We start from the raw sequence: 23,547 nt of genomic DNA, 5'->3' as shown, positions 1-23,547 counted from the left end.
TATGTTCTTAAAATATTTAATGAAATTGTCACTTCAACTACATAGAACAGGTAAGACACACATAAGAGATCAGAAAAATATTTCATATTGTCTAGAAGGAATAATTTGAAATAACATTGATTTAAATCATATCGTCTTTAACATTGTTGTTGCACAGTATTACCTATATTTGGCTTTCTCAACCAGGGGTTCATGAAACCCTGTGTTTTCTTGACAGCCTTCGTAGGGTTTCATGAATGGGTGTCAGTTAATGAATCTTCGTATATATTTTAAAATGTGTTAAACATTTTTGGGGTGATATGACCATATATGGTCATGTCAACCCACCCATGCCACCCAAAATGGCCAATGATAGGCCTGGGGGTGGGTGAGAAGGGGATGAGCCCCAGGTGCGTGTGTACATGGCCATGCTTCCCAATCCTATTCTGTATGATTGTGGTACTTCTGGGGTTTCTCAGAAGAATGTTTCAGGAGTTTCTCAATGGTAAAACGGTTGAGAAAGGCTGACCTATGTCCTTGTAAGCCTGTGGTCTTTAGTAGATTTAAAAGGGTGTCCCTCTGCTCTGGAAGTCTTTTTTTTAAAGCTATCTTCCTAAATAGCAATTGTTATATTCTTACTGCTAAAAGAAAAAAAGCAGTCAACTTTCAAGTGAAATCCAGCTGATGCTTATTTTTAGCATTTGCAATACTAATGTTGCTGCTTTAAATAATCTACACTGTTTTAAAATTTCAGGAGATAATTCTTGTAGTTGCTGCATAAAGGTTTGATTAGTCATCAAACAATATTTCTGATTTTCAGTACACTTTTTATTGCATTTGATAAAGCTAATAACCCCAAGAGCATATGCATGACTCATTAAACTAATAGAGAATTTACTCCCAAAGTGTCAGTGAATCATAGAGTTGGAAGGGTCATCCAGGGCCCACAATACAGGAATGTCAAAATGTTAACAAAAAAACTAGTATTCACAGACAGATTTGGAGAGTGATGCTGTGTGCCTCCCAAGGAATTTGTTGCTTACTTGAAAATTCATTAAATCAGAAAACATTTTATTGGTATTTGCCTGGCAAGACATTAAACTCCATCTGAAAATTGTGCTATAGAACATTGTGTCTGATAACTTCTAATTAATGGAACAGATTTCATGGAGTTAGAGGTAGAATATATTGTGTGAACATTTTTTTTATTGATTTATTTTCAAACAGATTTTAATCCTGTTTTTGTTTGGTTCATAGGCATTGCAATTTCTGATGAACTAGACAAGGTGAGAATTGTTGTAAACATTATTATTAATTTATTTATTTGTTGTACTTATATGCTACTCTTCCCTACAGGCTCAGAGTGGCTTACATGATTGCTATTTTCTGAACCCTCTCAATTTTGTCCACACCCTTTTTGAAGTGAGGCCTCCAGAACTGCACACAATACTCTAGGTGCGGTCTGACCAATGTGGTATGCAGTGGAACTATGACAGCTTGTGATTTAGATATGATGCCTCTGTTGATACAGCCAAGACTGCATTTGCTATCTTTACTGCCACATCACTCTGTATGCTCATACTGTATTTTGGTCAACAGTATTTTGATGGTATCTTTAGGCCTCAACCATAGACCTGGCGGAAGAGTCCTGTTTTGCAAGCCCTGTGGATAAGCTTAAGGTCCTGCAGGGCTCTCTGATCTTGCTAGGTAGAGTGTTCTGCCAGGCTGGGGCCAGGACCAAAAACACCTTGGACCTGGCTGAAGCCAGTTTTATTTCTTTAGGGCCAGGGATCCCAAACAGGTTTTGGTCGCTAGATCTTAATGCTCTGGGTGGGGGGGGGGGGACATAGTGGGAGAGATAGTCCTGTGGATACTTTGTTTCCAGACCAGTTAGGGCTTTATAGGTGAAGACCAAAACCTTGAACCTGATCCAGTCTTCAATCTGGAGCTAGTGCAGCTGAGAAAGCACTGGTTGTATATGTGCTCTGCATATGTACCTGGTTGGACTTGTTCTGTTTGGGCCTGTGCTGCTGCATTTTAGACCAGCTCAAGTTTCCAAACAGTTTCAAGGGCAGTCCTGTGAGAGTGAGTTACATAATCTTAGTAAATTAATTCCCACTCACCAGTAGCATGTTGATAAGCATAAAGATCATAACATTTGGGGCCATTTACTAGAATTCTGGCGCACGCAGCCTGTCTTCTTCTGAAACTAAGTTTAAATAAGGTAAGTTTGTTCTTAATACATATTTAAATTATAATCTGTATAAAATCATTCTCACTCAGCCGATATAAGAAACTATTTGTACATACAGCATATGCTTAGACACATTTTGTAATTCCATCTGACCATTTTTATGTAAAGTATTATATCAGAATTAGTATTTCTGTGTGAAGACAATGATCCTATTGTCAGTTATATTCCACTGCTATATTTAATGTATTATATAAATTACTAGATTTAAGGCCTGTTGTAGAAGGCAGGGGGCTGGGTGCGGGAGGGCCCCCCTGGCCCCTCTCCCCCCAGGCCCCCTCCCCCCTGGGCTGGGCACCTCCTACCCCCTCCCCCTCCCCGCATCCCCTTCCAAGACCCCGGCTTCATCCCCGGATGAAGCCTTCCCCCCCCCCGAGGCCCGGGCTTCATCCTGGGGAAAGGAGCAGGCCTGCCGCATCGGAGACGAGGCGGGCCTCCTCCTTTCCCCGGGATGAAGCTTTCCCCCCCTGAGGTCCTGACTTCCAAGTGTCAAAAGGATCTGTCTTTGATGTGGTGGCCCTGCTCCTTTCCTGCTTTTCTCCCGGCCCCCTCACCGCTTTGCGGTTCCTGATTGGCCCCTTCGAGTTTTTATCATGGACTCGGCCCGCAGCTTTCTCCTCCCACATTGCCCTTAGCATTTTATTTCTACCTCTCCTGCGGAGCGGTTTACAGATATGCTACGTGCAGTCTTCTTTTTGCTTTTTTTCTTCCATGATTGTCTAAAGCTAGTGGGTTGTGATTATTTAGTGTAAGACTGAAAATCTAAACCCAAAGCTGGAAATAAGATCAAATGAAATAATCTCACAGCAGGATGATTAAAATTGAGGAATTTTGTTTCAATATTTTGTGACCTCACTTATAAAAATGCTGAAAATGCTTTCATAGTAGTTTGTGTGGAAATCTGAGCAACAGGATTCTTTTAAAGATATGGGATTTGGAAATCATATATATGAAGGGCACACATGCTTTTCTGCATTCTTAGTTGGGATGTTTTGGAAGAACTCAGAAAAGCATGTGTAGAGAGCATTGTTTTCTTTTAAATAGCTAAGTCTGTGATGAGCGGGAGAGTTGTTTTAAGTCTTCCTGTGTGATTTTGACTCGAAATGACACATCGGATTCCTATTTGTACCATTTGAGCAAACATAGCATTCAATGGAGCAAATTTCAACTTTGCAAAAAGAAGAAAGTGAAAAAATGAATAGGAATAGATAAATTGATTGTTACTGTTGATGTCTTTGTTCATATGTTAAAAACCATGGCTATTAGAAGAAATGAGTAGTATCAAAGATGAGTGATTCCTGAAAACTTTACCCAGGGATTAGATAATTTTATTCTTTAGTTCCCATGAACTTTCACAACTCTGCATTAATTAAAATCGATTTTAAAATGCTGTATGGTTATTGATACCTACCAAATCAATTTCCCCTTGAGTAATTAAGAAATATCTCCATTGTCTTCTCTGGTCACTGAACTAAAACATACATTTGTATAGACATATAGATTTGACATGGTTAATCAGTTAAAACATATACAGTTGGCATAGTTAATCTCCCTGTTTTAGATAATTCCATATTTCTAAACATAAGAGCATAAAAACCCTGATGAATCAGATCAATAGTTTATTTAGTTCAGCAACCTGTCCCTTACATTGGCCAGCCAGTTCTCTGGAAAGCTAGCAACAGGGCATGGAAGCTGAAGCCATCCCCTGATGTTGCCTCCTGACTCTGAGATTCACATGCTTAATGCCAGTGAATGTGGAGATTCTCCTTATTCACCTGATATACTTATCCTCCATGAGTCTTTCTAATCTCCCTTTAAAGCTATTTATTTTTGTGGACATTAACTATATCCTCTGGCAGCCAATTCCACATTTTAATCTCTCTCTGTAAAGTGGTATTTATTTTGGTCCATCCGGAATCTACTACTCATCAGCTTCAGTGGATGCCCTTGAGTTCTAGTATTTTGGTTGAGGGAAATTTGTTTCTCTTTGTCAACTCTTTCTACCCAGTGCATAATTTTATAAATCTTTATCATGTCCCCCTTTGGTAGTCTGTTTTCTAAACTGAAGACTCACAGTCCTTTCAGCCTTTCCTTATAGATAAGGTACTCCAATCTACTAATCATTTTGGTTGCCCTCCTCTGTACTTTTTTCCAGCTTTGTAATGTCTTTTTGAGAGATGGTGACCTGAACTGTACACAGTATTCCAAATGAGACTGCAGCATAGTTCTGTACAGGGACATTACAGACATTACTGTAGTGGTTGTTTTATTCTCAATCCCTTTCCTAATAACCCCTAACATGGAATTTGCTTTCTTCACTGCTGTAGCACACTGGGTTCACACTTTCATTGAGCTATCTGCTATGACCCCAAGATCATTTTTCCTCTCAGTCTCAGCATATCCCATTAGTTTATACTTGAAGTTGGGATTTTCTTGTCCCAGTGAACATCACCTCACTTATGAACATTGAACTTCATTTATCACACTGTCACACACATACACAATTTGTAGAGGTCCTCTTGAAGCTGTTTACAGTTATATTTGGTTTTTACCTTCCTGCATAATTTTGTATCATCTGCAGGCTTGTCTACTACACTACTCACCCCTAGTTCCAGATCACTGGTGAATGAATTAAATAGTACTGTCCACAATACAGATCCTTGTGGGACCCCCACTGCTTATTTCCGCCATTGTAAGAACTGTCCATTTTTTCCTACTCTTGGCTTCCTGTCTTTTAAGCAGTTTTAATCCATAAGATATTCCATCCTCTTATCCCATGACTGCTGAGTTTACTCAGGCTGCTTTGGTGAGGTACCTGGTCAAAAGCCTTTTGAAAGTTCAGGTAAATAATGTCTACTGGGTCACTGTTGTTTATGTGCTTTTCCCTCAACAGGCTTTGTCCCTCTGTGTGCCTAACTATTTTAACTTTGATCACATTTTTCATAAAGAGTGATGATCCTTTTTTTCCCCTTAGGATGTAGCAGCATTTAATGCTCCTCTTCTACGGCCCCGTGTTGTTGGAGAATGGGTTGGCCGTGAAGAGAATGATGCAGATCCATTAGCGGCTGAAATGTTGCAGCCACCAATACCAAGAAGCAAAATGGAACAGTGGGATAGTGAAGATAGTAACAGTCCTGGTGGAAGGTAAACTCTACTGCTGTCTGAAGAACCTGAACCCAGACAACTTCTAATTGGTATACAGTGACAGCAAGCTGATTCTAGATAATTTTGCTATTTATCTGGCTCTCTTCCCATTCCAAGCCCCAGTAATTTTCAGTGGGCATAGGAGGAGATCTTGTTCAGGAATATGGAAGGCAAGCTCAGAGCCCCCTATTACCATTTTCCAGGTTTTGTTACCTGTGCACATATGAAGACAGACTAATGGCAATAAGGCCCCTCTACACCAGTACCTCTACCAGTACCAGTAGAGCCTCTTGTGGCGCAGAGTGGTAAAGTAGCAGTCATGCAGCCTGAAAGTTCTGCCCGTGAGGCTGGGAGTTCAATCCCAGCAGCCGGCTCAAGGTTGACTCAGCCTTCCATCCTTCTGAGGTCGGTGAAATGAGTACCCAGCTTGCTGGGGGGTAAACGGTAATGACTGGGGAAGGCACTGGCAAATCACCCCGTATTGAGTATGCCATGAAAACGCTAGAGAGCATCACCCCAAGGGTCAGACATGACTCGGTGCTTGCACAGGGGATACCTTTACCTTTACCTTTACACCAGTACCATGAGGGAATGTTGCCCTAATTATCTGTAGCATCTTGTTTGTCAGTTTGTGCTAAACATTTTATAATACTGTTGGTTTCTGAAGTGACTTCAGAATTTGAAAAATGCATTTGGCTGTCTCTGAGCAGTTATATTGCTGATTATCGTTTACCATGTTAGTTTATGTGCCACATTCCTTTATCTTCTGTGCTGGGTGATAGCAACAATGGGGGAGGGAGGGATACAGTGAATTGCAGGAAGACAGGAAAGTAAAAAAGTCCTTTTCTATTCTCAGAGTTCCAATCACAGTCCACTAAATTCATCTTAAGTATAGCTTAAAATAACATTTATTTGTATTCTGCCAGTTAAGAATTCTGTGTAAATCATATTGCAGGCTAACTAAAACTGGACAAGTGTAAGACTGTATGTTTTGCATTTAAATCTCTGGATACAAATACCATATTCCATATGCAGTTCAAGTCAATGCGATTTTAAACTCCATTGAGATGTCTTCATGTAGTAATTGGTTTTTCTACTACCTTAGAATAATGTATCTGTTTACAGAATATATTTAATGATTGAAATTGGTGTAACTTGAATATATCTCATTTGTCTGTTAGTTACCTTAATAATTTAGCCTTGATAACTCTGCTACTTGGAATTAATCTTCCATACTTTTTCATATGGAAGCTAGTATGCAAATATTGGCAGATAATTTTAAATGTTGAATGTGAGGTAGCATGAAAAAAGTTTTTTATTTTAACTTCTATATTTGTCAAGAAATTGAAAGACAGTTTGATAGTTTGACAAGAATAGGAATTAAAGTACGGATGAAACCATATGAAATATAAATGCTTATCATATATGAACTCTTCTGAACCATTTGTAACATTTTGTGTACTCCTGAGTGTGCTTTACCTAATGGTCGTATTGCCATGCAATAGTTTATACTGAAACTTGGTCTATGCCAACACACAATTATCTTTAAACTTCCCCCTGCTCCAGAGCAGTGGGAGGAATAAAGGAGTAAGGGCAAGTGGGGAGGAGTTAGGGTGGGCCCTGTCCGTGATAAAAACTCGGAGGGCTCAATCAGGAGCAGTGAAGCGGCTCCTGATTGGGCCCTCCGAGTGTCACTCGGGGGCCAAGAGTGTCACTGGTTGGCCCAGCCTCGCCTGGCCCGGCCGGAGAGTCGCCTCTCAGAGGAAGAAGCCTTCCCAAGTGGTAAGTCCTCCGGCTGGCTTCTCCTTGCCCAGGGAGCCTTCTGCTGGGCCCTGGGGCAGGCTCGCCTGCCCTTGGGCCCGGCAGAAGGCCACAAAGCCCACTCCCGCCATCCCGAGCCTTCTGCCAGGCCCTCGGGCAGCCGAGACTGCTCCTGGGCCCGGCAGTAGGCCGCAGAGCTCACCGCCCCCGTCCCGAGCCTTCTGCCGGGCCCTGGGGCAGCCGAGACTGCTCCTGGGCCCGGCAGTAGGCTGCATAGCCCACCGCCCCCGTCCCGAGCCTTCTACTGGGCCCTGGGGCAGCCGAGCCTGCCCCTGGGCCCAGCAGAAGGTCCTAAGGCCACCTACCTTACTCTCTTCCTCCCTTCCTCCCATCATTCCCTTTATCCTTCCCTTCTTCCCAGCATTCCCTTTGTTTTTCCCTTCCTCCCTTCCTTCCTCTCTTCCATCTGCCTCTTTCTAGCTACCTGTTTCTCTCCCTCTTCTTCTGTCTCTATCTTCCTCCCTTTCTTTCTGTCTTTCTGTCTCTCTTTCTCCTTTTCCTCCTTCCTTTGCCCCATCCCTCCACCCACCCATCATGCTAGGGCCCACTGTATTTTGGCCACAGCGGGCTTAATATCTAGTCACAAATATAGAGATTAGAATCTGAGGAAGCTATAGGGTTAAATAAAGAAAATTCTGGGTTTAGATGAATAATTATGGTTAAATAAACAAAACAACAGTTAAAATATAAGGCAGGTCCAGGGCTGCATGATATAAGAATGAAATGGGAAAAGTTAATATATCTATTAATAGTGGGTTTATTAATTCTCTTTTTGGCTGCTATGCAAGTAGAGTTAGTATTCTTAGACTGTTTTTAAAGGTAGTCATGGCAAAAGACTTGACTTACAACTTACCCCTGGCTAATTTATCAATAATTGGTTGGAATTTATTATTAATTACAAACCTTTCTTTTCTATATTAAATAAATATTTAAAATATTTATTTAAATGCATCTATAATCCCTTCCCTACTAGTATTCTCAAACCTGTATCTGTGAGTTTATCTAGAAAATACTGCTGATGAAACTTTACAATGTCTACCAGATTAGTATTTATTGGTACAATTTTCTAAAAACTGATGTGAAACTGTAGAGGCATTTAAAACCAGAACACTTCTCTGTTTTAATATTTGGGGGGGGGGGGGGAAGGATTTCTACAGATGTCTTCTACTGCTTGGAACTGTAATATGATCATATATTCCATCTTACACCAGCCATATACATCAAGCCATGTCAAAGATACTAATGATTTGGGGGATCATCATGTGGAGTTATTTTAAAAACAAATCTTACATTTGTATAATTTCAATTAATAGCAACATTTAAAAAAAAGAATTGACTTGATAAAGTACTGCAATCAAGTTCAGAACATACCTACCTTATTAGACAAGGATTTGGTGTCCATCTATTGCCAGTGATCAGATTTGAAATTGTCAAATTTCTAAAACAGAATTGCACTTGCAGCTCCTAAATTAGCGTTGGAAAAATATGTATAATGAAACTATCCACTTATCACCTGGCTGCCTGCATAATTTCCCAATTATGGATGATATATAATTGTAAGTTTGCTATCACATGTGCGTCATTCTACAAATCAGGCATAGTATTTTAATAAAAAGTAATGTATATATTCTGCTAGGGTATGTATTAATGTTCTGTATGTGGTTATAGAGAAAACTATCCTTTCTTCTGTAGTTTAAAGATGGAACCAAAGACCAAAGGACTGAAACATCAACAACAGCAACATAAGAAACTACTGGCTGCTATGCTTTCCCAGGATTCATTTGATTCTGTACAGAGCGCAGCTCCATCAGTAACAGAGGAAGATATTGACAATGAAGATGATGCAATGGAACTCCTGGGTAATTAAAAATAATAATTTTCCTATTTTTCTATCATACTGTATACTAAATTGAACCTTCTCCTATCTATAGCTGTACCTCCTCACTGTTTCATGCCTTGATGGAATTCATGAATATCTTGTACTGAATATTGAGATTTTCTACCTAGAAATGGCAATTGCAGTGGTAGCTGAGCTAATGTGAAGTGGGTTGCCGTGGTAGATAAGTTTGTCCACCAATAATTTCCTTGAAATCTGGAGTTGCTGAGGATAATTGGATGTGTTCTAGAATAGTGGTCATCAACCTTCGGTCCAGGGCCCGGTACCGGTCTGTTGATCAGTCGGTACCGGGCTGCGGCTCCCCCTCATTCTCCTCCTTGGCTGCTGCCTCAGGGGCTGCCCTGCCATTCTGCCGCTGGCTCACCTTTGGTTCTCTCTGGCGGCCGCCATAGCTGGAGCTCCCCCTCTGCGTGGCACTGCACAGCTACTGCTGGCAGCGCCCCCCAGCGGGCGATGGGAGGTCAGGGGCGCCAGCGGGAAAGCAAGTGGAGCAGGGGCTCATGCGCCGGCGACGTCCCTCGGCAAAAGACTACCCCCCCCCAGGCTTCAGGAAAATTGTCAAGCATTGACCAGTCCCCGGTGATAAAAAGGTTAGGGACCACTGATCTAGGATACGCTCTTAGTTAAGGCTTGAATGAATTATTTGTACATCCTAGATGTGTACATCCTAGATGCCAGATGATTTTTTTAATGTGTATAAAATAGATGATACAATACAGTCTCTCTCTATAAACATTATATATATATTTGCACACACTAACATATATAAAAGTATGTTTTTTTATCATTTTCAGGCCAATTCACACATTGGACCAGGCATGGCCTGTCTCAGGCAGGGCCCAATTGGGTTGCACGCCCACTCAGGACTTTGTCCCAATCAGTGGGCCCAAAGTCCTGACAGACCCTCCATTCCACCCCAGCCAGGGCCTGTCTGCCGGCATCACCGGCACTTTGTCCCTGGATGCTCACCAGGCCATATGTAAGTGCCCTGGGGGTGGGGTGGGGTGGCCTCCATTCCTGTTGGGCTGGGAAGCCCTCATGCCACCTCGCGGTGGTGGTCTCCATTCCTGTTGGGCCGGGAAGCCATCATGCCATCTCATGCCGAGGCGGTATGAGGGCTTCCCGGCCCAACGGGAGCTGGCGGGGGGGGGGATGGGGGACTTTCCCTGAGTGTCTGTCATACATCCCACTGTTCTTTTCCGGTCCTCTTGTTTGTTTAATGCCCATTCTCTGCCTTTCTGGCTTTTACCCTGTCCCTTTTAAAAAGGCTCATGGCGCTGCCCTAGCCCACAGGCCAGCCCCCAGCATGGGAATCCTGCTCGCAGCCTGCGGGATGACTGTGGAGCAAATGGCCCCACACCTTTGATGGACGAGGTGGAGGGCTGGGCAGCACCTACAGCTCTCTGGTGACTTTGCTTGGCCCATCTGGGCTCCGGAGCTGCTCCTCTGTCGAGGGTGGGTCCGGGAGAGCTCGCCTCTCACTGGCCCAGGCTTAGCAACCAAACTTATTTCCAGCATCAACAAAAACGAAGCTGCGGCAGTAGCAGCAGGAAGGAATCTCCTGGGCGCGTTTGTCACAATGGGATGGAAGCAGCACGACAGCACAAACCAGGTGAGGTGAGGCTCCTGCAGAGGGAGCTCAGGAGCTCCAGAAGCCTCGTATTGGCTCGCATGGGAGGCGTTCCTTACAGCCCTTGCGTTTTCTGCCATTGAAGTTTCTCTGGGGCTGCGTTAAACCACTCCCCCCAGATAACTATGCCAAGGGACACTGGCAGAGCATTCAGCTGCTTGATGCATAGAGGCAACATAAGTGGGATGCTTGCTGATGTGTACTGAGTTTAATTTAGGAGGCTGGGGGGAGGGACAAAGGACCACAGAATGCGACAGGAGCGAGAGAAAGCAATTATGTAAAAGCATCCCCTGTTCTCCCCCACCCAGAGTGGTTTAGATCTTGAAATGCCCCGTGCCCCTTTAAGAGTAGCACAAAGTGCAGAATTTCCTTGGGTTATGTCTTCTCCATCATTGCCCTATAGGGGTGTATAAGACAAGTTTTATTCAGGGGAATAAAACTTTATTCTGTCATATTTTAACTGCAATTATCTTCCTTTTATGTAGTCTCTGTAACTCTGTTCATTGTAAGGAATTGAAATTCCTCTTCAAAACAAACTTCTTTGCCAAAACAAAACATTCATGAGATCATCACAGACTTACCTTTTTTGATCCTTTTGCTTCTATTTAATTGCCACTTCCAATTACTTTCTGCCTTAGTTGTCAAGCTCTGTTTTAAGTCCAGTCCACCATGTTATGACTGCCCTTAAGTAAGCTGCCTTAAATAGTGGTGTAACTTTAATAAGACCTAGTTATTATAGTACAGACCGTAGAGCCTATTGATCACACATACTTACCCACATGGCTTACAGTCCTGCAAAAATAGTGAGAATGAACATTCCCTCAGTTTAATGGTCTGCAGATGTTACTTGAATTCCACCATGAATCGTTAAGACCTGGCAGCTATAAATCACAGACAATCTGCTGCCACTTTCAAAAATCTTACTGAAGTGGTAGGTTTATTGAAATGAGTCGGGTTTGTGCCAGTGCCACTTTGAGGATCAGGTTTTAATTAAACAGAAACTATTAAAGACATACAGGCTGGTTTTCAGATACCGTAATGGAAATTGTGGCTCTGTTTAGAACTGATATGTTTATATTTCCAACGTCATGGTTTGAAACATTTCAATTCATGTTGCCTCAAGTATTGATGAACAGATCCAGAGAATGGGGTTCAGGTCTCATATTGGTAGACTCACATTTTGTAAAAAAACAACAACAAAAGGGGAAAATAGACCTTGTATACCAATAAAGGAGGGGATGGAAGAAGGTACAGAGTGGGTGAAACAAAATCAGTATGGACAGGGAAGTGACTTTTGAAGGGCAGTAAAAGGACAGGGTGGGAGAAATCCAAGGGAATCTGTATGCTTTTGTATTAACTTTGGCTTGGAAGCAAAACAAGGGGGAAACTGGCACAAAAGCACTCTCAGAAAACCCGGAGAAACAGCGACAACAAAGGGAACTTGCTGCTAAATGGAGGAAAATCAATGCAGAATGACAAAGAAAACCCAACGGACATGTACAGTGCAAGTGAGCGGAAACAGACATGCATAGTAGACCAGTGTGTTAAAGGGAGAAAGTAATTGAAGGTTCAGAGCCCTTGATGCTTTCTGTTGCCATACATGAACATTCTGTAACTTATTGCCATACATAAATATTCTGTACCATATAAGAACATTAACAGTGCACGCCTATGCAGAATTACTCCCATAAAGCCCATTTACTTCAGTAAGCTCAATCTGGAGTAATTTTGCACAGAGTTGCACTGTAAGAGTAGCTACAAGTTTTATTCCACACTAGTAATCAAGCCCGCTTCACGCCTCCCGATGCGTCAGGCTGCAAGGGAGCAACTGCGAGCCGCGCTGTGTGCGGCTCGCAATTGCTCCCTTGGCGGCGGGGCGGCAATCGAAGAGGCCAATCGGCAGATGCTTCGCGCCTGCCGATTGGCTCCGCCGATCGTCTGTCCGGAGGAAGGGGCCAATCGGCACCCTTCCTCATCCTGGACAGAGCCCGCCCTAACTCCCCCCCCAAGCCTTTATGGCTTTATTTAGTCTGCGGCGCCCGCGGCGCCGCGGGCGGGGTTAAGATAAGATGTGTTCCTATAAATCCCAGTTTGTAGGTAAACAAGAGACCTGAGATATCATTTTTTTCTGGACTGAAACGGAATGTATCAAACTGGATATGTTCAGTCTGCATCATATATGCAAGAGGGGGGAGTGGGGATGGGACAGACCTATTAGAGGCTTGTTCTCATCATCAGCAACAGAATAATAAATAAAATAAAAATGAGAATTGTTCTTGACTTTTGAGTATGTTGTTAGGTGCGAAGTCGTATCTGACCCATCACGACCCCATGGACAATGATACTCCAGGCCTTCCTGTCCTCTACCACTCCTGACTTTTGAGTATATCCAGGCGCTTTTCTGGCACAGTCTGAAGGAGGTTTGGCACAATGTAAAGAGTGGTGCCAGTGTCCCCAAAACCTGAATCACTGAAGAGAAGAGTTGTACTATAGTCAGCATAGAAATGTATTTGGAAATACAGTTCTACCTCCTTAACAAAAAGGACAAGGTATATAGCAAAAAAACTACATCACTTTGTAATTACCTTAGCTGCCAGTCTGTTTCCAGCGGATAGCTGTGTTTGTAAAACCTCTGAAGTGAGGTGTTTTGACCTTTAAATATTATTGGAGAAGCTAAAAAATAGGAAACAAAGGGCTGAAATGAAAAAAGTTATAATATATATCAACTATGACTATTTAGGATACAGCCAATATTTCTAATGTTAATGTAGTTAAAAGATCCTTATTAGCTTATTTCTGGTAATAATTGCTCACATATGTACTTATTTTAAGAGCTGGTACATGGATCAAGTATATTAATTATACTATTGTATAACATTTTTGGGGAGAAGTGTTTCAGCAATAGATTATTGCCACTTGAGGGCACTAACGTGTTTTCTTTTATGTAATCATGTAATTTTCAGATAGGCAAAATATGTTGGAGAAGGCTAAAAGAATCGCAATGTTTGTAAGCATGAAATGTGTCAGAATGTATTTTGAAGTGTAGGATTCAAGTATGTTAGAATTTTTAAATGAATTTTTTTCTTGTAATGCCGTTTCTAGAAGAACATTTTTAAAAGTTCAAAAATGCTATAATTATATAGGCAATGAATTTATAAATTTGTTCTATGAGAAAGTAAGGTATAATGGCTTCTTTTAATCAGTCAATATTTTCTTCGCAATTTGCGGTTGTCCCATGTGGGAGGCACATTTATACTATCATTGTGTTTAAGGAGCCTCCCTTGAAATTAACAGCATGTTCTGTTGCCAGAAGAAATGTTTCAGTTAGAGGATGGCTGTTTGTGCTCAAGGAAGGCTTCAGAATTGGCTGATCAGTGGTAAGCTACAAGCATCTGATCTTGGTGGAATAACAGACCCTTCTGATAGATACAGCTCACAGGTAGTTGTGTTGGTACATAGAAAAATTCTACTAATAACAGGCCTTTGAGTTTCCATTACTCTTCTTCATGCTAGATGTTCAGTATAAAAAAAGAGGATGGGGAAATGGTGCATCCAGGTTTGCAACACATTTTGAATTTCACTTTAAGAAACAACTTTCAGATTAGTCACTTTTTAATCATGGCCTGAAAAGATACACACTTTCCTCTGTCTTCTTTTGCTTCTTCTTTGCTTCCTAAGTGTTTTTGATATTTTGGGGAGTTCTAATAAAAAGGTATTGTGTCGTTGCTGCTGTAGACCTTTTAAGATGTCATCATTATTAGAAAAGTTTATAAAAGGAGTATGTTAACTTCTTTCCTTTTTCTTTGTTCTTGGTGCAACTCCAAATTCTTGTAATGTTGAATTTTAATTCTCCTGATTCTTTTCAATTTTTTTTAAAAACTTGTGTGTGGGTCCATTTCTACTTGCTAATATACAGTAATGAGCCTCTTGTGGTGCAGAGTGGTAAGGCAGCCGCCTGAAAGCTTTGCCCATGAGGTTGGGAGTTCAATCCCAGCAGCCGGCTCAAGGTTGACTCAGCCTTCCATCCTTCCGAGGTCGGTAAAATGAGTACCCAGCTTGCTGGGGGGTAAACGGTAATGACTGGGGAAGGCACTGGCAAACCACCCCGTATTGAGTCTGCCATGAAAACGCTAGAGGGTGTCACCCCAAGGGTCAGACATGACCCGGTGCTTGCACAGGAGATACCTTTACCTTTACCTTTAATATACAGTAACAAGCAGGACTTGCAAAGTGGTATTTCATTTCCCCCTCCCCCACTATTTTCTATTTCTCTTCCCTGAAAGCCCCTATGGCCTCTCTCCTTTTTCTTCTTCCTACACTCTTCAGCTTTCCCTCCTTCCCTCCCTTCGCAGCCTCTCCCTGGGGAAACTGTGACCCAGTTGTGCTTTGTCAGCCACAGGGCAAAACCTGCAAAAATTTATGGGTGGCGCTTCACTTCCCCTGTATCCTCTACTATTTCTTCTTTCCCACCTCTTGTCAATCCCTATATTCTCATCTTTTCTTGCTTTTCTAAATCCTCACCATCCACCCACCATTCCTACTTTATCTGGTGCCCATTTTCAGCAACATTTATTATGTATTTTCTTCATGTACACCCCACCTTTCTTGACAGGGAGGACCCAAAGCAGCTTACATCATTTTCATCTCCTTCATTTTATCCTCACAATAAAATAACCCTGTATGGTAGGTGAAGCTGAGAATGCATAAGTGGCTGAAGACCACCCAGTGAGCTTCCATGGAAGAATGGTGATTCAAAGCCAAGGTTCCCAGATCTTGGTATGAAACTCCTAAGCACTATAAACCACACTAGTGCTCATGGGATGGCTTCTGTTTAACAGTAGCAATTAGCCAGTTTTGGTTGAAACATTGAAGGTGCATGCTATCAGGTCTCCCAGTGGTGGCTGCTGGCCCTGCCCCAATGAGTCCTCCCACAAAGTATCCTAATTTCTGGCTTGTACAAGAAAGGTTTGTAAAAGAACATTTCTGTCCAGCCCTCAGTTCAGTAATATGAAATAAGTTACAATAAGTTATAATAAATAAATAGTTGTTCCCTGCCATATGCTGCTTGCAGGAGTGGTGGGCTAAAAGTCTAACAATCTGTTCCCTCTTAATAAAACAGTAAGGGATGTTGGCGTGGGCTCAGTCCGGAATGGGGGAGCAACAATTGGCCACTTGGCCCTGGACTGACAATCGGAGGGGCCAATCAGAAGGCGCAAAGCGCCTTCCGATTGGCCCCTCACCAGGACAGACCAAAATTCCATCCAAAATTCCATCCAGTAAATGGCTGGAGACACATGACTTTTTTCAACCTTGGCCTGGCAAATAGAAAATCAGTATAAAAAACCTTACTAAGATGCTGTGCTGTGCACAGAGAGTCTTCCTCTTAGGGTTGCCAGCTTCCCTGTGAGGCTCGCTACCCCACCTCCCTCATGGGGAGTCTGCTATGGGGAGAGAAGGGGAAGACGATTGGAGAATGCTTTGAGACACCTGAGGCCTGCTGGGTCACTACAGCCCATTCCCAGTTCTCTCAGATCTCTCACAACCCTACATACCTCATAGGTTGACTATTGTGGAGAGACTAATGGAAAAGGTGTTTGTAAACTGCTTTGAGACTCCTTTGGGTAGTAAACAACAGGGTACAAAAATCCATTCTTCTAAGGAGCAACCATGAAAGAAGCATGTGGGCACATAACATTTTATCAACAGTGAAAAAATGGAAAAGAAGAAACAGGGTGGACACCTGTGTACTGTGACTACCCCATGTGTATTAGGGCAGAGGGGCATTTCGGTGTCTGTGGCCTAATTCACACAAGAAGGGAAATGATGCAGAACTGAGGGGAATTGGTTGCCATGTAAGTCTCCAGTCTGATTTTTCCTTCACATATCTGAAGACATAGCTCTGGAAAGCTCATCTGTAACCACTATGCCACAATTCCCAATGGTCTGTCATCTCCCACACTCAACAAACATTCCAAGCCACAGGTTCTTGACACCCATATCTCCACACCCATGCTCTCATTTGCCGCCATGCCACCACAACTTCCCACACAACACACACATTCAACCCCATGCTCTTACAGACTGGACAACTCCTCCCTTTCCTCTTCCCACTGCCAAGCTCTAGCGCCCGTTGTATTCTTGGAAACAACGGGCTTTGCCCCTAGTAAATAAATAAAATCTTTGCCTATTATTCAGTGTAATTCAGTATAATTTACCAATAAGTTTACACATGTTTGTTATATTATTTCATTATTTACCCTAGCTTACTATTTTTAGATTGTAAATTGTACATTTTTCCAGCAGATTACTTGGCAAACTTGCAAAGTTTGACTCCATTAAGAAACTAGTTGCATAAACCATGAAGACATGGAGAAATATGAGTGTGACATTCAAGGCTAGGGCAAAATTTGATTTACTCTATGTAAACACATCAAAGCCATATGGCCATCTGTCTGGGGGGGGGAAAAGCTAGGCCAAATGTATACTAAAATTAATCAGTTCAGCATTTCAGTGTTTGTTCATAAGCACTGTTTCTTTAAAACCGTCATGGAGTTTAATCCTCCCTGCCCACACACTCCCTTTACAATGAAGAGTTATTGAAGAAATAAGTGAAGAGTCATCTCCTGCTGAATGTCAGTACTTTGGCTGTATTTTAGAAGGGAATGGTTTACGTAATAGTTACAGTTGCAAAATATATTACAGGATTGTTCTGTAATATCTATAGGCTTTTCTGAATGTTCCATTTTCCTGTAATGTTTTGGTAGCATGGGCAGGATGGATTGTTGTAAAACCAAATGGATGAGAAGACAGTAGTCTGAGTAGCTTTAAAGAAAGCTCCTTAAATATCCCTTCCACCCCTCAATAGGAAAACATATCAGCAAAGCTTTGTCAGTTTTTAGGGTATAATGCCCTTTGGGTTATCTAAAATCAATCCTTTCTCCCTGCCCATTTGTATTTATGTTATGACATTCTCTTAACTTTGATTGGCAGGTGATATTATGGATACTATCCTGGTACTTGAGAGAACTGCCAACTTTCCTTATAATTTCTTTAAAGAAGCAGCATGTGCTGAGGCATACACAAGGTTGCACCAGTGCAATCAGCCAGACTGTTAATCGCCAAGAATGTGTGACAAGCACAGCTACTGACCTGACTTTGGATGAATGGCAGAACAGTCTTGTTTGGGGAGGTGCTATAGCTCAATGGAAGAGTCTGCTTTGAATGCAGAAGGTCCCATGTTCAGTCCCTGGTATCTCAAATTAAAGGACCTGGCAATAGATGATGTGACAGACCTCTGTCTGAAACCCTGGAGAGCTGCTGCCAGCCTGAGTAGACAATACAGACTTTGATGGACTGAAGGTCTGATTCAGTATAAGATGTCTTTGGTATTTTAAGGGTCCAGGTGTCCTGAGGTTACATAAATCAGAACCTGTATACTTTTGGTTAATCAGGAGACATGGACATTATTCCATACAAACAAGCCATTTCCCTACTACAAAATAAGCAGTCATTAATTGTAGAGGGATAAGATGAGAATTACAACCACTCTCCAGATGACAGAGATCAGTACCCCTGCAGAAAATGGCTGTTTTGGAGGGTGGACTGGAGGGCATTATACCATACTCGAGTCAGTTCTCTCTCCAAACCTTGCTTTCCGAATATGGAGCTGGCAATTGGGATCTCTGAAATTGGGATATCTGCTGTGATTCCAAGAGATCTCCAGGCTCTACCTGGACCTTGGCAATGATCAAAGGAGAGAAGGAAGCAGGAAGAAGCTGTGAGCAGGAAAGGAAAAGACGAAATGGTGGGGGAGGAGGAAATAAGATGCCTCTTATATAAGGTGACCAGATTGTCCCACTTTTCGAGGGACATCTGGGGGCACCTGGCAAATTGTACCTATGTTGAAATTAAAATATATATATTACAATACTATTTTTGCGTTCTATGCATTCTATGAGTATTTTTGTTGCTCCATATAGACCAAATTTTTAATCAAGACCCCCCCCCCCGGTCAATGGTGTCCCGCTTTACCAATGTTAAAATCTGGTCACCTTACTCTTACAACTATTTGTGGGTTCCCACTTATGCTGCTCTAATCCGCTGTTTCCTGAACTGAATCCTTTGAATTCACTAATAATCCAACAAAACGTACCTTTCCCACAAGAAAGTTCTTTGCTCTGCTGTCCAAATATTCTCCACTGTTAAGAACAGGAAGACAACCTGGTTAAAAGAACTAAACTGTGACTAAACATTACATATGAATGTATGTGTGTATATGTTTTGTGTAAAAACTATTTATTATTTATTTCTGCAGTTCTTCTGTTCTTTTCAAATTTTGTAGTGACTTTACTACTTGTATGGCTTTAATTGTTGGACTATGATGTTATGGCTGCTAATACTTACTTAGTGGTATGTTTGCTTTTTTTCTTCTCCTTGCAGAGGACCTTGATGATTTAAGAATGGAAGGGGTAACCAGTGTGATTTCTTCGGGGAGCAAATTTAACCAGACTCGAAGTACACATACTGCTGAACCACAAGCCAAGGTCACACTGAACATCTGTGCAAGGTGTGCCAGGTAAATAGTAGGCAATGAGACTCAAAAATAATAGTTTGTTTGAGCATTTCAAATCAGAATTGTGCTTCCTTAAAGAAAAACTGGTGTTGCAAAGTGATTTGCCAAATGCCCAGTTAGATATCTAAGGACAATAAGGAGATAGTAACCTATCTCATGTTTGAATAGCAGGCTTATCCTTTCGCAGAAGTCTGATTAGTTTATGACGTGCTTTCACCTTCTGGAACTTGATTTAGGAATCAAAGATCCTGGACAGAAAGCTATTGCCATGGTTTAGCGTTAAGAAACAGAGGCATCCTAATTAATAAGAGTCCTTGCTGGCTTTGTGGATGTGAGGATATTTCATCTGGTTATACTTTCACAAGATTGTAAAAAGAGAAGCTTTCAGCTGAACTAAGATGAAGGTAGCCTTTGGGGAGCAGAGTGCTTTCTGCATTCACAGCTTAATTTTGATTCTCATGGAATTGAAGCTGGTATCCCTTTAATCCACATCCTGTCACATCCTGTTCCTGATCTCTGCACATTTTCTTCTCGGATTTTTGTCCTCCAAATCACAAAGATTAGCTCTGTATACTAATGAGAAAAAATGGATTGCTGAAATTTTTCTTCCTTTATTCCTCTTTGTGATGTTGATTGGTCTCTGCTAATTGGTTAGTTTCTGCCAGGGGTATCTTCGAAACTGTAAGCAGAGAGTAGTCTTAGAGTTGCTTTCACTTCTGAGTTTTTAATTTTAGGACTGCCTTTATTTTGTCTCGGTTCATGTGCTATAAAATAATTTTCTTTCTGCTTTATAAGTGCCTTTGGTGTCATGGTGTAGTGTAGTGATTAGGAGTGCAAACTTCTAATCTGGCAAGCTGGGTTTGATTCTGCGCTCCCCCACATGCAGCCAGCTGGGTGACCTTGGGCTTGCCACAGCACTGATAAAGCTGTTCTGACCGATCAGTAATATCAGGGTTCTCTCAGCCTCATCTACCTCACAAGGTATCTGTTGTGGGGAGAGGAAAGGGGAGGCGAATGTAAGCTGCTTTGAGACTCCTTTGGGTAAAGAAAAACGGCATATAAGAACCAACTCTTCTTCTTTAAGTGTTGTGAAGCATGGTGCAGCATTAATGTCAGAAGAAATACAGATGAGCTGTCTTTGCCTCCAGCTCTTTCCTCCTCTCTCCCAACATGTGTTTTACACAGTGTGGGTCAGGAGGTGGGGGTGAGAAAGTAGAGCAGCGTTTCTCAACTTTTTTACAATTGAAACCCCCCTAAAACATTATTCTTTGAGGCTTTGAGAAACCCCAGAAATGGAGCAATCATGCAGAATATGGTTGGGAGCTAAAGCTGTGTGCACACCCACCTGTGACCCATCTCCTTCCCATCCCCTCTAGGCCCATCATTTTGGGAGACAGAGAGCAGACCGAAATGACCATATCACCCTGTAAATGTTTAAGAAATTTAAAATATATTAAAAATTAATTCCCACCCAGCAAACACTTAATGGCTTAGAATCCATTCTGAACACCTTTACAAGATGTCTTAGCTCTTCCCAAAAGAGCTCTGGCCGCTTGATGAGGGCAGAGCTCTTTTAGGGCCTGTACTCATCTAGATCTGCTAAAATGGTGGAAGAAAAATATACTGTCTACTACAGACTCTTTTAACCGTCAGTGCTTTAACTCTGCCATTAGAGGGCTGCTTTCTGCTTTCATAGATGTTATTATTTCACATTACACTGTCACAGAAGACTTATTAGCAGAACTAGGAAATAACAAAGACCTAAGAAAGTGCGTTTTCCTCCAGGATGCAAAAATTGACAGATCTTTAATTGTGAAGTCCAGGTGTGCTCCATGGTTTAAGGCCTGCAGAGCCCTGTATCTGGTTAATATAAATGTGAGCAAGCTAAGGGTAGTATTTTCAGCCCTGAGATTTCAGTCACTGGCCTTTTCTGTTTTGGCTACGAGATATACTCAAATTCCTCTTTCACAATGTCTCTGTATCTATGAGAACCCAGTAGTTGAAGATCTTCCACACTAGCTATTGGAATGTGCATTTTACATGTGAGGAAATTTCTAAATAAAATTATTCCAGGGACATTTTCTTCAGCTCATGATAAATTAAGGTATTTGCTTTCCAGTACAGGTCCATTTGTAACTCAAAGGGTTGCCGCCTTAGCGTTGCCCGCAAGACAGATTCGAGCTGGCCTTGTGGCAAATACTGTGAACTTTCTAAATAGCTAATGAGCAGAATGTATGGATTAAATGTAATTTTTACTCTGTTTAGTTGATAACTGTGATAGATCTGTGTTTGTTTTGAACTAATCTACTGTATTGAACAATTTTATTGTGTGTCTGATCTTGCGGTGGTCTATGGCCTAATGCAATGATGAAGTTAAAGGTAAAGGTATCCCCTGTGCAAGCACCGGGTCATGTCTGACCCTTGGGGTGACGCCCTCTAGCGTTTTCATGGCAGACTCAATACGGGGTGGTTTGCCAGTGCCTTCCCCAGTCATGACCGTTTACCCCCCAGCAAGCTGGGTCCTCATTTTACCGACCTCGGAAGGATGGAAGGCTGAGTCAACCTTGAGCCGGCTGCTGGGATCGAACTCCCAGCCTCATGGGCAGAGCTTCAGATAGCATGTCGCTGCCTTACCACTCTGCGCCACAAGAGGCTCTTTTATGATGAAGTTAGACTTGACTAATTAATTCCCAGGATTTCAGGAAACCTTTTTAGGGCTGTCAAGAAACCCCAGGATTTCAGGAAACCTTAGCTGAGAAAGCCTGAGTTAGAGGCAAGGAGAATTCAATTAAGCGGAGAAAATCCACTCTCTCATATTCTGGGGAAAAAGTGAAGTGATTCCCTGGTCGATCCTGAGGAGTACAGATTGGGGAAAAAATTAGCAGTATCAGAGTGGACATCGGTCAGTCTCAGGTGCAGATTAATTTTTTTAGCCAAGCCAAATGAGCTTCAAGAACCCAGTGCATAATCAACTCTGGAGTGGTTTCCCCCTTTAGCATGAAAAGTTCTTACACACTTTCTCTAGACTACTACTTGACCTGTTTGGGGACTGGATTGAGTATTTTTAAATTAGCTTTGCTCATTACACTATTCACCCTAACAGTGTACCGGATTGTTTCGAGTACTGATGACTGTTTTTATTTTTTCTGTTTTTGAATTAGATTAGTTATCTGAATTTCTATGACTTCTCAAGCAGTGATCCAGGCTTTGTATGGCCTCAGAACCTGCTTATATGCAGGTTCTCCATTTGGAACAGGTTCTTATATGCACCTGTTCCAAATGGAGGCTTTGTTGCATGGGTGTCCTTGGGGATTTCATTCAGTTGTTACCTTGTAATGCTTCATCATCTTATCCTATCCTATTGGAAGGAATATAATCAATATGAAGTCTTTATGGCTTTGGCAAGTGAGAGCTGTTTTTCCATCCAAAATGGGAGAGCCAGGGAATAAGGTAGCCAAATCAACTAAGTCCTTTATTTTCTTTAAACAAAACAATAAGCATTCTTGAGAAGGTGGCTTAAGTGACCAAACTAGCCAACTCAGACTTTTTGTGAGTGGTACAGAATGCAGATTAGCAGGAATGTTATTTATTTTGTACAACTCTGCCAGTTACATCCTTTTATTGTTCCTGCTGACTGTTCTTTTGTGCTCCTTTTAGAGGAGGTTAACTGCTGGTAAACAAAAGCAGCCTGTGGTGAGATGAAGCCCGTATTTGAGCATGTGCCCACCCTCCTTTTATAACTCATCTGTTTTAATTTGATGTTGCCACTTTTTTTGGGAAGGCTGCCCGTTTGGAAATGCTGATGGAATAAAATGTCCATGTGCTCTAGCAAGCCCCATGGCTGAGCGTGCACAGTCAAAATGTGCAATTGTTAGAGGAAACTTCCTCTGTTTTTAAGATTTAAAACTGAAAAAGATGAATCAAGCAATAACTTTACGTCTCTGACACACAGATGTCAGAAAAGGTAAATCAATTAAGGATGCTGCTGCTTTTTTAAAAATAGTAAGTAATACATTTTTAAAAATTAACTAACCCAGGGAGAAGTCAGGAGGCCAGAGTGGGTTTCTGTTCATCTGTCTGGTCTGTGGTGGTCCTATTAAATTCACACACAATGGAAAAGGAATGGGAGGAATGGGAGGAAAGAGGTGAATCTGCTGCACTCCCCCTCCATTGGCTCTTCCCATTACCCCCCTCTCAGAATATCTTCTCAGAGCCCCACCAGCAGAAAATGGCTAGAGGAAGGCTGTTGCAAG

General features: G+C 42.0%; 1 protein-coding gene across 1 annotated transcript in view; it reads left to right on the top strand.

Annotated features, from left to right (window-relative positions):
- The window catches only part of C9H8orf34 (chromosome 9 C8orf34 homolog), a 105,633-nt gene that overhangs the window by 31,069 nt on the left and 51,017 nt on the right, over window positions 1–23,547 (top strand). The window contains exons 5-8 of the mRNA XM_077352216.1: window positions 1,237–1,265; window positions 5,205–5,374; window positions 8,888–9,054; window positions 19,162–19,297. Coding sequence (XP_077208331.1) covers window positions 1,237–1,265; window positions 5,205–5,374; window positions 8,888–9,054; window positions 19,162–19,297 — 502 coding nt within the window. The remainder of the gene's footprint in view (window positions 1–1,236; window positions 1,266–5,204; window positions 5,375–8,887; window positions 9,055–19,161; window positions 19,298–23,547) is intronic.

Source organism: Paroedura picta, chromosome 9, assembly GCF_049243985.1.
Source record: "Paroedura picta isolate Pp20150507F chromosome 9, Ppicta_v3.0, whole genome shotgun sequence".
Classification (NCBI taxonomy): Eukaryota; Metazoa; Chordata; class Lepidosauria; order Squamata; family Gekkonidae; genus Paroedura; species Paroedura picta.
Note: the sequence above shows the minus strand (reverse complement) of the source record. Positions and strands in the feature narration are given on the sequence as shown.